This window comes from Sinocyclocheilus anshuiensis, unplaced genomic scaffold (assembly GCF_001515605.1).
Source record: "Sinocyclocheilus anshuiensis isolate Anshui unplaced genomic scaffold, SAMN03320099.WGS_v1.1 scaffold544, whole genome shotgun sequence".
NCBI lineage: Eukaryota > Metazoa > Chordata > Actinopteri > Cypriniformes > Cyprinidae > Sinocyclocheilus > Sinocyclocheilus anshuiensis.
The window spans coordinates 1,360,816-1,376,246 of record NW_015555763.1 but is presented as its reverse complement, the minus strand read 5'-3'; the positions used below and the strand labels follow the sequence as shown (position 1 = coordinate 1,376,246).

Genomic DNA, 15,431 nt, shown 5'->3' with positions numbered 1-15,431 from the left:
CTAAATAATTTGTAATATATAATTATTCACGGTATTTAGAAGTGCCCACGATAACAATATCGTGCATATCCATTACCGTGATATATCGCATTACCGAATACCGGCACAAGTCTAACTGAGACACTGTATGGCAAATGAAGCCTCATGAAGCACTGAGGCTTTCCTCTGACCGTTTCGGGGAAAGATTCAAAGCTTCGAGCGTGTCAAAAACAGCGCCATCTCGTGGTTAATAAGAAATATAGCAGCCAAAAGCCTGTGAAAGACGCTCCTTCGGAATTAAATGCCAGTACGAAAATCAATATGATGTAATAGAAGAATAATTCACAGATATATGAACTGCATATGGCAAATATTTTATCTTTTCTGAAATAATTTTTATTCTTCATATTACTTGTATGTCTGGGTATCTAAGTAAGTCTGAATGAAAACTTATTTAAAAGTAAGATCTGGGAGTTCGAAGATTCCGACACGCGCACGTGATTGGACAGAAAGTGAGGCTTCGTTTTTCGTTGATCACGTGATTCTCTGAAAACAGAGCTTCGTACTCGATACGCGCTTTGAAGCTTCAGTGTCATATGTAACATCACTAGTGTTTATTTGAAGAAGAAAATCAATATGAAAGAGCATTCATAAACAAGCACAAGACACAAAACAGCAAAATTACCATATTTCTCCCACATCACCAATAGTTCTGCACGGCGGTAGTTAGTTTGACGTTTGACATTCACTAGACATTCGAGTTTTTTGCCAATTAAACTCTTTGCAGCCTTTATGTTTTGAGCCCAAACTAACTCAGATAGACATAAATATGTGCCCTTTACGTTGCACAAGGCTTAATTTCTAGGAATGAAAAAAAAAAATAACCATTTAAATTAATTAAACAATTTAACTACGTGACATTATAATATAAAACCAATACTAAAATGTTCGGGAAAACATACCTGTTATCGCACAAAGCTCCATTTTTGGAATGATCATTTTATGTTTTTTATAATAATTTTACAACTTTTAACCAAGACTTGTGCATTATAGGGAATAATATTCTGAATATTTTACAGTTTGTTTGATACCTTTAGATCAAATGGTGTTGTCGTTTAATGGATTTATATTATTGCATACATTAAAAGTTGTAAAATTATTATAAAATACATAAAATTATCATTCCAAAAACGGAGCTTTGTGCGATAACAGGTATGTTTTCCCGAACATTTTAGTATTGGTTTTATATTATAATGTCACGTAGTTAAATTGTTTAATTAATTTAAATGGTTAATTTTTTTTTTCATTCCTAGAAATTAAGCCTTGTGCAACATAAAGGGCATATATTTATGTCTATCTGAGTTAGTTTGGGCTCAAAACATAAAAGCTGCAAAGAGTTTAATTGGCAAAAAACCCGAATGTCTAATGAATGTCAAACGTCAAACTAACTTTACCGCCGTTAATTCTGCAGCTCTCTTATAAGCATCATCCCAGCTTCAAGGAAAACGGTAGAATGGCCAGGAAAAAAAAAACACTGAATTAATAAAAAGTCAAGAGTCTGATTATACTGAAAGTATTCAAAACAACCCAACTTTTTAATTAACAAATAAAGGTGTAACATTTTACTTGCAGCAGTTGCTGGGTAGAATATACAATATTCTTGGGAGGTATTGCATAAACTTAAATTTAACCCATGTGCTGGTCTTCTATGAGATCGACAATAGTAGGGCTAACTAATCAAGTGAAATCTCTTACTACTTCTTTGTTCCGAGTTTTGAAGGAGCAAAATCCTCTTCTAAATCTGTACACTGCACATGTGTGCTCGCTGCTCGCTGACGATTCCATCGTGACGTCTCGCCTCATCAACTTCCGCTTACGTAACAGATCATGACAATCAATCGACGTGACACTTCAAAATAAAGGTTTGTAATAAAGGTAAAGGTACAGTTTTATCGCATATTCAAAACTGAAAGCAAAGCGATGCAAATTGAATACACGGATATTTACATTTACATTTAGTCATTTAGCAGACGCTTTTATACACACACACACACACATAAAGTAGATAGAGTAGATAGAATAGAAAAAATAGAAAGCTAGTGTTTGTTTGTTTTTTGTTGTTGTTTTTTTAAATAAAAAAATTAAAATAAAAAAAAACGAAGATAAATATAGATAAAGTAGAATTAAAATAGAATAGAAAGTGTTAGAGTTAGAGGGTCAAATAAAGGTGGAACAGATGTGTTTTTAGTCGTTTCTTGAAGATGGTTAAGGACTCAGCTGCTCGGATTGATTTGGGCAGGTCATTCCACCAGGAGGGAACAGTTAATGAAAAAGTCAGTGAAAGTGATTTTGTGCTTCTTTGAGATGGCACAATAATGCGTCGTTCACTTGCAGAACGCAAGCTTCTAGAGGGCACATAACTCTGAAGTAATGCATTTAGGTAAAGGGATATAAATTAAAACAATTAAAAACAAAACAATAAGTAAATAAATAAAATAAATAGAACCATAACACAGTTGACAAAAGGTGCACTTTTTTGGTGCACAAAATTCTAACAGTTCTTACTTTATGTTTTACATCAGTGTGTCGTCAGTTCTGATGCACTTATTTCTATACTAAAAACAAAGACAGATGGAAGTAAAAGACGATGTTGTTTTCAAGGTAAATATTATGGTTTATACAACAAGTATGTAGATAAATGTAATTTTAATTTTAAAGTGTTATTTGTTGTGTTTTAAGAATGTTAAGGTAAATATTTTTCTTCAAATAACAGTAGATGAATGTATTGTATTTATAACATTCTATGTATATTATTTCATTCGTCCAGTCGAACGTTTAATAAATAAATAAATATTTTTAGGGTGAGCATCTTTTACCTCAGCAGAGGGTTTGTTTATTCATGGACAGGCTGATGTACAGTGCGTGCGCAAAGGATTGTGGGCTCAGCGCGTATGTTTCCATCATGGCGGCGTCAATTTCGGGATACACTTTTAGTTCTGTGTGTTATCACAGTGCCAACAGCAGTTCCGACCATGTAAGTACTCTGTCATCTGACTTTGAGGGTAAATGTTTAAGAGCACGATCGCACAGCGAAACAACAAACAGTTTATTCCATCAAATCAGAATTAATTCATTTCCCGATGTCATCTTCCTGGTGTGGCTTCAGAGGGGCCGTGTATGAAAACCTGGTGAGCTGCCTACCTAGACAGCCTTTGTAACATTCAAAGGTGCGACAGAACGTTAAAAATTCCGAATCAGCGGGATTTTTGTAGTATTTCATGGCATTTTTAGATGTCATAAGTCGAGAACTGACTCGGTACACGCCTTTGGTGATGAACAGAATGCGGTCTAGGCAGGCAGCACACTGGGTTTTGAGACGCAGCCTGGCTGACAGCTAGCAAACCTACAAGCCGAAAGATTTTACAAGCTTGTCAGAAAGTGTCATTGCCGTTTATTCACTGTATGATTGCTCGCTGTCATAAATGGACACCGCCCAGTAGCGATTGGTGAATTAAATCTCGTCGATGTCGTCTTATAGGTGTCAAGATTAAGGCTAAATTGTTTGTCAGCAACAACTGTCAAATGCAAACTTGAATGTCTAACAGACATATTAAATGAAGTGTTCACAAATTGCTTAACATTTTCTAGCCCCTTTTGCTCTTTGTGTCATTCCCTCTAGTGTAGTAGTTGAGGCATTAGGAAGTAGGAGATCTGCCATTGACCCTGCAGGCTTCGCATAGTTGTTTTGAGCTGGTTAGTCTGGTGTTATGCTTAACCTGTTTTCATTCAAAGATTTGACAGTTTTCCTTATTGAATATCTAAATGGCAACCATTCTAATTTGGATTGGAGCTTGTCTATGGGATAGACTGTCAATTTGCATGGTGTTATTATGTGGGCTTTTGATACTAAACCACCTTTGTAACGTAATTTTATTTTAATTGGAAAAAATGATCTGCATTTTCAGTGTGATCTCAAACTGAACAAGTAAATAACCAGGGAAGTTATGGTGTGTTCCTGGAGAACAGTGTTTCTGTTGTTCTCTCATTGCAGCAGTGTTTGGGAAGTTTCAGTTTTTCAGACCTCCTTGTATAAAATATGTAACATATTCATTGCATGAATTCTGGGTACATTCACCTAATATGGTACATTTTGGCATCCCATGACCATTAGAGGTACAGATTAGGTTTTGTTTGCTTTTTAAACGCATCAAATATCTGTATTCCCCTTAAAATGGCATTTGGCCTGTTACTGTAGGGGACAAAATATTTATATATTATTATTATTATTATTATTATTAGTTTGTCAATAACTAAAAACTAAAACCTAGTTACAGAATAGCAAGCCCTGGCTAATTGACAGCTTATAGGCTTATATGATAAAGTTGAAATGCTGTTGTTTTAAATAAGCAAATAAATAAATGTGTTTGTACTTTTAGGTTGTTTTCAACATTTGTATTTTTAATGTTTATTTTTATTTCATGTTTATTGCTAAGAAATTGCTAAATCATAAAAGGGTTTTAAACTATATGAAGACATCCCAAATTTTGAGTAATAATAAGAGTAATTATTACTTAATTTTAAAACAGTTGCAGCCCTTTTTTTGTATCCTGTTTGTTGAAAGTGTCTATTAACTTGCGGTCATAATAACATTCTATCTTACGTTGGGTACACACCACAAGATAATCGGGCTGATTTTGGGATTTCTCCCCTTCCGACAATCCTAGGTAATGTCCCGATTATCTTGGTGGTTCTAAAGATTATCTTATCAGATTTTCCTGTGGTGTGAGGTGTGTTAAGAGTGACAGAATCTGTGAATCGTAAATATTCAGCATGTTGAATATTTACGATCAGAAATCCTGATGTGTGGGGGGAACATCGCGGCACACCACACACTATAGGAGCAAAACGGTTAAATCTAGGATTTTTTGTCCTCATGTTTGTGGTCTCTCACGTTTTGAAGATCTTATAAGATTTTTAAAATCTTTTAGTGTGTACCCAGCATTAACTACACTGTCTTTGCCATTGAAATGCCATTTTATGCCTCTTTTAGGAGGGCTTCCTGCTGGGAGAAGTGAGACAGGAGGAGACTTTAAGCATCAGTGACTCAACTCGGTACACGCCTTTGGTGATGAACAGAATGCGGTCTAGGCAGGCAGCACACTGGGTTTTGAGACGCAGCCTGGCTGACAGCTAGCAAACCTACAAGCCGAAAGATTTTACAAGCTTGTCAGAAAGTGTCATTGCCGTTTATTCACTGTATGATTGCTCGCTGTCATAAATGGACACCGCCCAGTAGCGATTGGTGAATTAAATCTCGTCGATGTCGTCTTATAGGTGTCAAGATTAAGGCTAAATTGTTTGTCAGCAACAACTGTCAAATGCAAACTTGAATGTCTAACAGACATATTAAATGAAGTGTTCACAAATTGCTTAACATTTTCTAGCCCCTTTTGCTCTTTGTGTCATTCCCTCTAGTGTAGTAGTTGAGGCATTAGGAAGTAGGAGATCTGCCATTGACCCTGCAGGCTTCGCATAGTTGTTTTGAGCTGGTTAGTCTGGTGTTATGCTTAACCTGTTTTCATTCAAAGATTTGACAGTTTTCCTTATTGAATATCTAAATGGCAACCATTCTAATTTGGATTGGAGCTTGTCTATGGGATAGACTGTCAATTTGCATGGTGTTATTATGTGGGCTTTTGATACTAAACCACCTTTGTAACGTAATTTTATTTTAATTGGAAAAAATGATCTGCATTTTCAGTGTGATCTCAAACTGAACAAGTAAATAACCAGGGAAGTTATGGTGTGTTCCTGGAGAACAGTGTTTCTGTTGTTCTCTCATTGCAGCAGTGTTTGGGAAGTTTCAGTTTTTCAGACCTCCTTGTATAAAATATGTAACATATTCATTGCATGAATTCTGGGTACATTCACCTAATATGGTACATTTTGGCATCCCATGACCATTAGAGGTACAGATTAGGTTTTGTTTGCTTTTTAAACACATCAAATATCTGTATTCCCCTTAAAATGGCATTTGGCCTGTTACTGTAGGGGACAAAATATTTATATATTATTATTATTATTATTATTATTAGTTTGTCAATAACTAAAAACTAAAACCTAGTTACAGAATAGCAAGCCCTGGCTAATTGACAGCTTATAGGCTTATATGATAAAGTTGAAATGCTGTTGTTTTAAATAAGCAAATAAATAAATGTGTTTGTACTTTTAGGTTGTTTTCAACATTTGTATTTTTAATGTTTATTTTTATTTCATGTTTATTGCTAAGAAATTGCTAAATCATAAAAGGGTTTTAAACTATATGAAGACATCCCAAAATAATAAGAGTAATAAGAGTAATTATTACTTAATTTTAAAACAGTTGCAGCCCTTTTTTTGTATCCTGTTTGTCTATTAAGTCTATTAACTTGCGGTCATAATAACATTCTATCTTACGTTGGGTACACACCACAAGATAATCGGGCTGATTTTGGGATTTCTCCCCTTCCGACAATCCTAGGTAATGTCCCGATTATCTTGGTGGTTCTAAAGATTATCTTATCAGATTTTCCTGTGGTGTGAGGTGTGTTAAGAGTGACAGAATCTGTGAATCGTAAATATTCAGCATGTTGAATATTTACGATCAGAAATCCTGATGTGTGGGGGGAACATCGCGGCACACCACACACTATAGGAGCAAAACGGTTAAATCTAGGATTTTTTGTCCTCATGTTTGTGGTCTCTCACGTTTTGAAGATCTTATAAGATTTTTAAAATCTTTTAGTGTGTACCCAGCATTAACTACACTGTCTTTGCCATTGAAATGCCATTTTATGCCTCTTTTAGGAGGGCTTCCTGCTGGGAGAAGTGAGACAGGAGGAGACTTTAAGCATCAGTGACTCACACATCGGTAGCTCAGAATTCCTCAATGTAATAGGTAAATCCATGGTTGATTATTTTTTACCGTCCTAAAGCTACAGACAAAAGTTTGAGTTTTTAATGACCATTTTAGTTTGGTAAACTTTATCATGCATTGCCAAAACATGAAGGCTCAAATCACAGACATGATACGTTTCATAGTGAGGACGTGACGACCTTCCTGTGCGAGCAGAGGGACTTTATCAGTTCAAGATATGGTTTGATGTAATCTGTTCAGTCTCAACTATTCAAAGTAGGGCTGCACGATTATGACAAAAATCATAATTGTTGATTATTCCCTTGAAATTGTAATTGCGATTATTAATTACGATTATCACAATTTACATTGAATGATGTTTATACCATTGTTTGATGCAACTGCATGCCGTATTTTTATATGAAAATAAACAAGCTGAAAACACTAACTGAAAAACTTTTAGTGCTTTTCTATAGCATTAAGCCTCAAATGTCAACTATACATCGGATTGGTTTCTTCTTTAAATGATAAAAAAGTGCAAATATGAATGGTATTATGTTATACTAAAACTAAAATTAAAATAATGGGAAAGACCCTTAAGATAACATGTAGAAAGAAAAAAAAACGCATCTTAAGCATGCAGAATAGCATAAGTGGACTTTGAACGATTAATTGCCGCTTTGAACGATTATGTAATTGTGGCATCCATAATTGTAATCACGATTAGAAATTCGATTAATTGTGCAGCCCTAATTCAAAGTACTTTAGCAGACTGTTCTGGTTGCCAATAACCTGATAAACCACCCAGCTGTTTGAGAGAGCCAGCACTGTACATCAATGTAGACCATTTTTTGCTCAGAAATGCTGGAAATAGCTCCTCTCCAACATTAAGAGATCATGTTTCTGAGTTTGGCACTGCTCCCAGCACCCGTTCATCTCTGATAACTTTACAAAGAATTTCACAAAGACCTTCAACATCAAAAGTGGGCCCGGATAGTATCTTATATTTGCAGTAAGATGAGTCATTATGAAGGTCATGTTGTCCTCTAGACAACCTTCAGTTCATGATGGCTGAGATTCATCGTCGCCTGTTTCAGTTTTTAGAGAGCACAACAAATCTGCCAGCATTTTTTCTTTGTCTATTCCAATTTGTCTGTATGCATATTAATATTTAAATGTAGATCTTTTGAACAGCAGTGTTGGGCAAGTTACTTCCAAAATGTAATAGGCCTACATTGTATATTACTTATTACTGTCTTTTGAAAGTAATAGTTACATTATAATATTACTGTCTCTGAATTGTAATGCGTTACACTACATTTTAGTTACTTTTGAGTTACTTTCACTTTCAAGCACAAACCGCAATTACATTCAGAAATTATAGCGGTAAATAAAACGGAATGTTATAAGCCCTAATGTACAAATAATAAATACAACAGCTAGCCTATAGGCCATTTTAATTCTCCTCACTCCACAACAAATCCTTTAAATTTAACGGTATTCAGAACAAAACGAATGAAAAATAAGTTGCTAAACAAGTCAAATCAAATTAATTTAACACGAAACTGAAATCAAACGTGTTAGTTCTCACGCAGCCTACCTCTCTCATTCGGCACGAATCCAAATGTTTCCATATTCACGACGTATTTGATTGCTAAACTATTATTTATTATGTAAACCAGGCTTTGTACATAACTCGGATTGTTCTACGGACTAGTTTAAATAATGAGTGTATCTATATGTTTGGTTGACTGTATATTATTCTGATAATGAACAGGCTGCAACATTTTCAATGCTGTATTGTGTGTGCGTGAGGCGCCTTCGAGATCGAACAGCGGAAAATACTCCGTCATTTTTGATCATACAGATCATTCAAAACTGCAGTGTGTTGACTTTTATTTTAGGATGCGCTTTCTGTCGTCTCGGTTTCCTTTCCGTGAACTTGTTTGTAGAGCGCCGCGCCACACAAAAATGAACCAAACTCAGCAGCATATACACTCAGTCTTTTCCTTTCGTTTTGTAAAGTCAAATATATTTCGCATATTCATTCCTTTTATATATAGACTATGATTTAATAAAAACTGATTTTGTTATTTTTAGTTAAACTTGATTTCTGTTGCTTGTCCGCCGCATTCTTTCTCTCCTCCGACCCTGCAGCTCTTACGGTTAGTGTTTGTGGCACCAGTCCCGGTGTTTCTTCAGTTACTCGTGCTATTTCTCGATGTTGAGAGTTCGGTGTCGCATATAGATTGCACTTGACTATGCCTTCTTGTCATTTTCTCTGCTGAACAGAAAATAACGGGAGTGTGTCCGTGTCACAGATGTAGAATCCGTCTCTGCAGTCATCTCAACCATGGAATTCCAGCAGCAGGAAATAAACAAATTATTTTACCCAGGGAATTTTTTCTCTGGTGCTGTTTTGCAGTGTTGGTAAATTCCACCACTTAATTTTGAGTTAAAATATGTTATTGTAACGCGCGTTACCGAGATTGTAACGAGTATAATATTACCCAAATTTTATTAGTAAAGCGTTATATTACTGCGTTACAGCAAAAAAAAAGTAACTGCAATTTTGTTACTTTTGTAATGCATTACTCCCAGCACTGTCAGTCACAGCCAGTGTTGGGGAGTAACTAGTTACATGTAACTGAATTACGTAATTTCATTACAAAATAAATGTAACTGTAATCAGTTACAGTTACTGAGAAAAATGTGTAATTAAATTACAGTTACTTATGAAAATGTTAATGATTACAATGGGGGTTTCATCTGAATGTTTTTCACACACATACAGATTTAATTGATTTCTTTCATAAATTGCAGTGATTGCCCTAAAATATGATACACCAATATTTCAAGAATTTAGGACACATGCTTATTCGATAACTGTTTTATTTCCTATTTGGGTTTATGTATATGCTTACTTTTTTTTTATATTTACTGTTTTTTTTTTCCGACAGCATTGTTAGATTCCAGTATTTCCTGTCATAGTTATGCAAAGATTTGAAAAACAGTATCATAGCTACTAAACTATTTCTTGTTATGGTTTTAAATCTGTATTTAACCTCAGAATGATCTCAAAGTAAGTTCTGATTTTGTGGTTGCTGTGCTTTAAAATAAAATTTTACTTGAATCTTAATTCAAGTGATGAAAGATTTTAAAAGTCTGACAGTAATCAGTTGAATACTACTGTAAGGTCAACCCTGCCTGGTTTAAATGTTTGAAAATGATTAACAGTTGAAAACATTAGAAATTTAGAAAAGTAATCAAATGTTATCAGTTACTTTAATGTAATTGAAATAGTTACACTACTTAATACATTTTAAATAGGGTAACTTGTAATCTATTACATTTCCAAAGTAACCTTCCCAACACTGGTCACAGCAAACTTTACTCAGATGTTGAATATAATTAGTCACTCGCATTCACTTGTTTTTCAGAGGTCCATAATCATGAACCTTGTGCACAACTGTTTAGGTAAGAATGTCCTGCATGGGCAATTGGATTTAGTAGATGCGTTCTTTAATGTTTGTCATCTATATGTTTTAATTGAAAAAAATTTCCTATGTTTCAGCTTTTATGACTATGCAGGTAACGTCAATGAAGAAAATCTCAACCGAATCCTCAAGGACAGAAGAAAAGTAAGCAGTTATGCATAAAAAATTTTAGAGAGGAAAATAAATAAATTATTAGCAGGTGCTTTGACAGGTTCTTTGTCCTTTGGTGTTCGACTTTGTGTGTTTTAATTCAGCCGCCCCACTTAGTTCACAATGTCTCTTCTTGCTGAGCAGAATGTTATCGGCTGGTACCGGTTTAGAAGGAACACTCAACAGCAGATGTCATTCAGGGAGCAGGTGATCCATAAGCAGTTGACCTATATACTTGGCATCCCAGATCTGGTCTTCCTCCTCTTCAGCTTCATCTCCACAGCCAATAGTTCCACACATGCTTTGGAGTATGTGCTCTTCAGGCCCAACAAAAAGTATGTACATGCTGGTTAATACATACTTATAGGAAAATGTAATCCTGTTGGGTAAAAGTTCTCAAAATATGATAAAATCATGATTCTGTTTAACTGTTTAGAGACTTGTCTCTCATATTGTTATTTCATAATACCATGCATAATGTTTGCAAATGGTGTGATGTAGCTGAGACCGTGTTTATGAGCATTTCTGTTGCAATTTGGATCTTTATCTCAGCAGGTTTAATCAGAGGATATCTCTAAGCATCCCAAACCTGGGCAACACCAGTCAACAGGAATATAAAGTCTCATCTGTGCCGAACACCTCCAAGAACTACGCAAGTGTCATTAAAGAACATGGGTGAGGCAACCTGACTGCAATGTTCAATATTCCTCTTTAGCCGTGTCACAAAATGTAGATACATCAAATTATTTTGTTTTTACACTACCATTAAAAAATGTTCACCATAATAGGCCGCATTTATTTGATAAAAAATGCATCAAAATATTGTAATATTGTGAAATATTATTAGAATTTAAAACTATTCAATTTGAATATATTTTAAAATGTAATTCATGCATGTGATTGCAAAGCTGAATTTTCAGCATCATTACTCCAGTCTTCAGTGTCACATGATCCTTCAGAAATTATTCTAATACACTGATTTGGTGCTCAAGAAACATTTCTTAATAATATCAATGTTAATAACAGTTAAGCTGCTCAATATTTTTTGTAGAAACCATGATACAGTTTTTCTTCATTTATTTAATTTAAATTGCACAGCATGTAAAACAAAAAAGTCTGACTTTTGCTGCAGTAAATACTTGAATAAGTGTTTATTTATATATTTTTTTCATTTATAGGACAGAGTTCTTTGATAAGGATGGGGTGATGAAAGACATTCGAGCTATTTTTCAAGTATACAGTGCCCTTCAAGAAAGAGTGCAGGTGAGTTACACTCTTACAATGTTTTTGAACTTTCAGTTAACTTCAGGAGATGTTGGTTAAAATACACCACAATTTGCTAACATGTAATAACATTTAAATGTTTTAAATAAATAATGCTGAGAATGTGCTATCTATGAATTTTAAGGATTTACGATACTGGGTTTTTGCCGATATGTGATGTTCTGATATTTTTCAACTCATTTTGGCCGATAGCCAATACTGATATTCATTTCCTTTTATTTGGAAACATCACCAAGTCTCTCCTGAGCAGAGATTATAAACAAATTATTTTTAATTTTGGTTAGTTTTAAGCAAAAACTTACTTGTTAGAACTAAATAAACATTATTAAAGCTATTTTTATAAGTATATTGAAAGCTTTGAAAATAACTATAATAAAATCAATCACTGCTGGGTTTTGTTTTGTTTTTTTTCCGACAGATGCAGTTGTAACCTTATTACTTTATTTGTAGATTTAACATTTGTAGATGGTCTAAAGCAGCAGACCTGTAAAAATTCTAAAAATCGCTAGCACACTCACATCACATGTGAGTTATTCATCTTTATTTAATATTGTGACGATGCCGATGTTTACATTTTAAGCCTTATCCGCCAATTTGGATGACGTTCCAATAATATCATGCATCCCTCATGAATTTTCTGTCATCCTGCAGGCGGTGTGTTGTGAAGTGGATCAAAGTGAACGAGTGAGGGAGAAAATCCAAGAAGAAGTGAACAAACTCAAAGAGGAAATCGCTCTCAGGAAACGTAACAGCGCTGAGGAAGAGAGAAGTATGTACTGATCACTCTGCACATTTGATGCTTGTTTAACAAAAAAAGGAAACAATTTCCTTGAATATCTTCTCTATTTTCCTCGCAGGACTTCAAGAGGCAGCCGCTGTCACGCTTCCCGACAACCCTGCCCTTCCCGACTCCTCACACTCTTTGACTCGAGTCATGCTCTCAGGTCCCTCGGTGGAGCCCAGTTTAGAGAGACCCGTGAACTCGTCATCTCCACCAATCTACAGCACCACACTGCTTCCAGATTCACCAAGCGCTATACTGCTGCCGCGGCCCCAAGCCGTAGGTTCGCCCGGCCACCCGTCTCCCAGTCTGGGCCTGGGCAGCGGAGACGGTTCGAGCTCAGATTCCCTGAACCGTCAGGCCACCGGCCAGGAAGACCAGGAGGATGATGATGACGAGGACAGTAGCGAGTATGAAAATTTAGTTAGCGAGCAATTGCAACCACCTTCCTTAACGGAAACTGTTACATTAGGACGCCCGGCTACCCTGTGGCCCGACGGAGACGCCCACAGCCCGCCGGGCTCATAGTAGTTGAACAAACTAACGGGGATATTGACGAATGAACAGAACTAGGTGTGATCGTGAGGTCGGTGGTGTTCAGAACACAAACAAGCACTTGCCTTTTGTGAGTTATGACAATGCTGTCCTGTTGCACACATTTAACAGCTCTGTGCAGGGGACGAACTCTGAAGTGGAATGGAATGATATCCCCAACCATGTGGACAGACAAGGCCCCCTTTTCTTCATTTTATGCTCTCCTCTCTGGTTTTGTTTGGGTGGAGAGGTGCATCCTGCTTCTCTCGGCGTCTGCTACTCACTGGAGTCATTCGGTTTTTGCACCATTTACCTCTTGCACTGTTTTGCCTTCTTTTGATCTGCATTTGAATAGAAAAGCAAAGGGAATTATGTCTTTTTTTTGTGGCCTTCAAACATCTTTGTGTGAGCTTATTCCATGACTTGTTCGTTGTCTAGCTTCATTTATCTGAATGAAAAGAAAAAAAATCACAGTTATAATAAGTGCTTAGGACTTCAGCTGACACTTGAACAGTTCTTGTTCTAGAAAATGTATTTTATTTTTGGTTTTATCAGTTATATTTGATTTGATTGAGTAATATAATGGCCTATTAATGAAAAAAAGGATAATTTTTGGTCAACGATTATAAAAAGTTACTTTGATAAGTGGTGCTTGTGTTTTCTATGACATACTGTAGATCACTACTAATTTCATTGGCTTAAATCAAACACATTTTTGTCCTAATGAATGAATCGAATATTATATTGTTTTCTGCTGCACTTCAAACGTTCACCATTGAGCTTTAACTGAAATTTTCGGTCGTACGGTTTGACGGAGCCAATCAGAAACTGGAAGGGTCAGAATGCAGCATCATCGATCTCAGGATTCTTTTGCAGTACAAGGACCGTTGCTTTCTCGCATCTTCTTGTCCACATGCCTTTGTTGTTTAGTTGAGAAGATGTGATTGCTCAAAGCAATGCAGCGGTGGATCAGTTTCGCGCTCCATGATAACGTGAAATAAAGATTTCAGCCATATGCAGCAGATCTTTAAAGGTAGAAGCACAGTTTTGTCATGTTAGTGGATGTTTTGCTACGTCTGATCGAACCAAAATTACATTTTCCCTCAAAAGTTTGTATGTGTGTGAATCTCAGAAAAACATGTCTGGGTCATTTTACTATTAATCAATAAATAATAATAATTTACCATTTAATAACAAATATATATATGTGTGTGTGTGTGTGTGTGTGTGTGTGTACCATTAAATAACATATATAATAGTAAATGATAAATACTTTTATTTTATATTATTATTTAATGGTAAATTTGTAATATATATACTCATAACTGTAAACAATCTAGGTTTCACTTTCAAATTTGTTCTCTTTCTCATAATACAGTAATGTTTTACTGTGTCAGCGTAGGCAGAATAACATACTGCCATGATGTATAAATACTTGACAATTTAATTTTACTTTTAAAAACAATTTTTGCAATAAAGTTTATATATTTAGGGGAAACAGACATTTAAAAATGGTCACAAAACACTTAATGGTCCAAAACTTTTTAAAAACTTAATGCTCTTGCAATAAAGTTTATATATTTAGGGGAAACAGACATTTAAAAATTGTCACAAAACACTTAATGGTCCAAAACTTTTTAAAAACTTAATGCTCTTAATTTTTTTTTCCAGTTACAAATATTATACAAATATATACAGATTTGAAAAATGTGGAGTGAAATATGACTGTAACACGTTCTTGTGAGATTCACCCATGTCGTGCATATTGTGAACAATTTGGGCAAGTGACTTGAATCAGATTGATGAGCCGTTGGACTTTTTCACCCAAAGAATCCAAAACTCTTATTTCTTAGATTTATCTCAGGATCTGACGCTGACATTTATTATGGCAGAGGCCGAGAATGTCTCACTTTTCATTCAGTATATTTCTCCAGTTCTGTGTAGGACAGAAAAATAACATATGGTTGTTCCCTGGCATAAGTGTAATTGAGAGTACACTGACAGAGATGTTTTAATCAGCTGTATCATGTTGCATTGACCGTCTGCTTTAAATGTTTCTGCTTCATATTCTGACTTTGGCATGTCTTCATGTGTACGGCCAAAAACCACCACCACCCATCACCCAACACGAATATGTAAGTGTTAAACTGAACAATGACACTTAAGTGGAGAGATGCCACATTTAAGCTTGACATGGGCTTGTTTGGACAGCTGGCAGCCAGTCCCTCAGAGCTTTAAAATGTCATTTTATCATAACTAACATGTTCCTTAGAAAGTTCGGATGAACATAAATGCCACTTATGATAAAAAA

At 35.4% G+C, this 15,431-nt stretch overlaps 1 protein-coding gene and 1 pseudogene across 2 annotated transcripts; one reads left to right on the top strand and one right to left on the bottom strand.

Annotated features, from left to right (window-relative positions):
• Positions 1-1,868, bottom strand: part of LOC107674031 (protein-lysine N-methyltransferase mettl10-like) — a 4,206-nt pseudogene extending 2,338 nt beyond the window's left edge.
• A 1,034-nt stretch (positions 1,869-2,902) lies between these two features.
• On the top strand, positions 2,903-14,276 carry LOC107674115 (BRISC complex subunit Abro1-like). 2 transcript variants are annotated; one of them, XM_016468008.1, is made up of 9 exons: positions 2,903-3,013; positions 6,826-6,916; positions 10,315-10,351; positions 10,449-10,515; positions 10,666-10,856; positions 11,077-11,196; positions 11,700-11,784; positions 12,457-12,574; positions 12,663-14,276. In XM_016468008.1, the coding sequence occupies exons 1-9, from the start codon at positions 2,942-2,944 to the stop codon at positions 13,112-13,114; spliced, it is 1,233 nt and encodes a 410-aa protein (XP_016323494.1). In that variant the 5' UTR covers positions 2,903-2,941; the 3' UTR covers positions 13,115-14,276. The 2 variants fall into 2 exon arrangements, with proteins under 2 accessions (XP_016323494.1, XP_016323492.1); XM_016468006.1 differs by having other exon boundaries at positions 2,904-3,013; positions 11,074-11,196.
• The last annotated feature ends 1,155 nt before the right edge of the window (positions 14,277-15,431 follow it).

Excerpts from the sequence above, each read along its gene's own strand:
- LOC107674115 (XM_016468006.1), top strand. The coding sequence starts at position 2,942 with ATGGCGGCGTCAATTTCGGGATACACTTTTAGTTCTGTGTGTTATCAC. Across the intron at positions 10,516-10,665 it reads TCCTCAAGGACAGAAGAAAA|AATGTTATCGGCTGGTACCG; the intron begins GTAAGCAGTTAT and ends CTTGCTGAGCAG. Across the intron at positions 12,575-12,662 it reads CAGCGCTGAGGAAGAGAGAA|GACTTCAAGAGGCAGCCGCT; the intron begins GTATGTACTGAT and ends TTTTCCTCGCAG.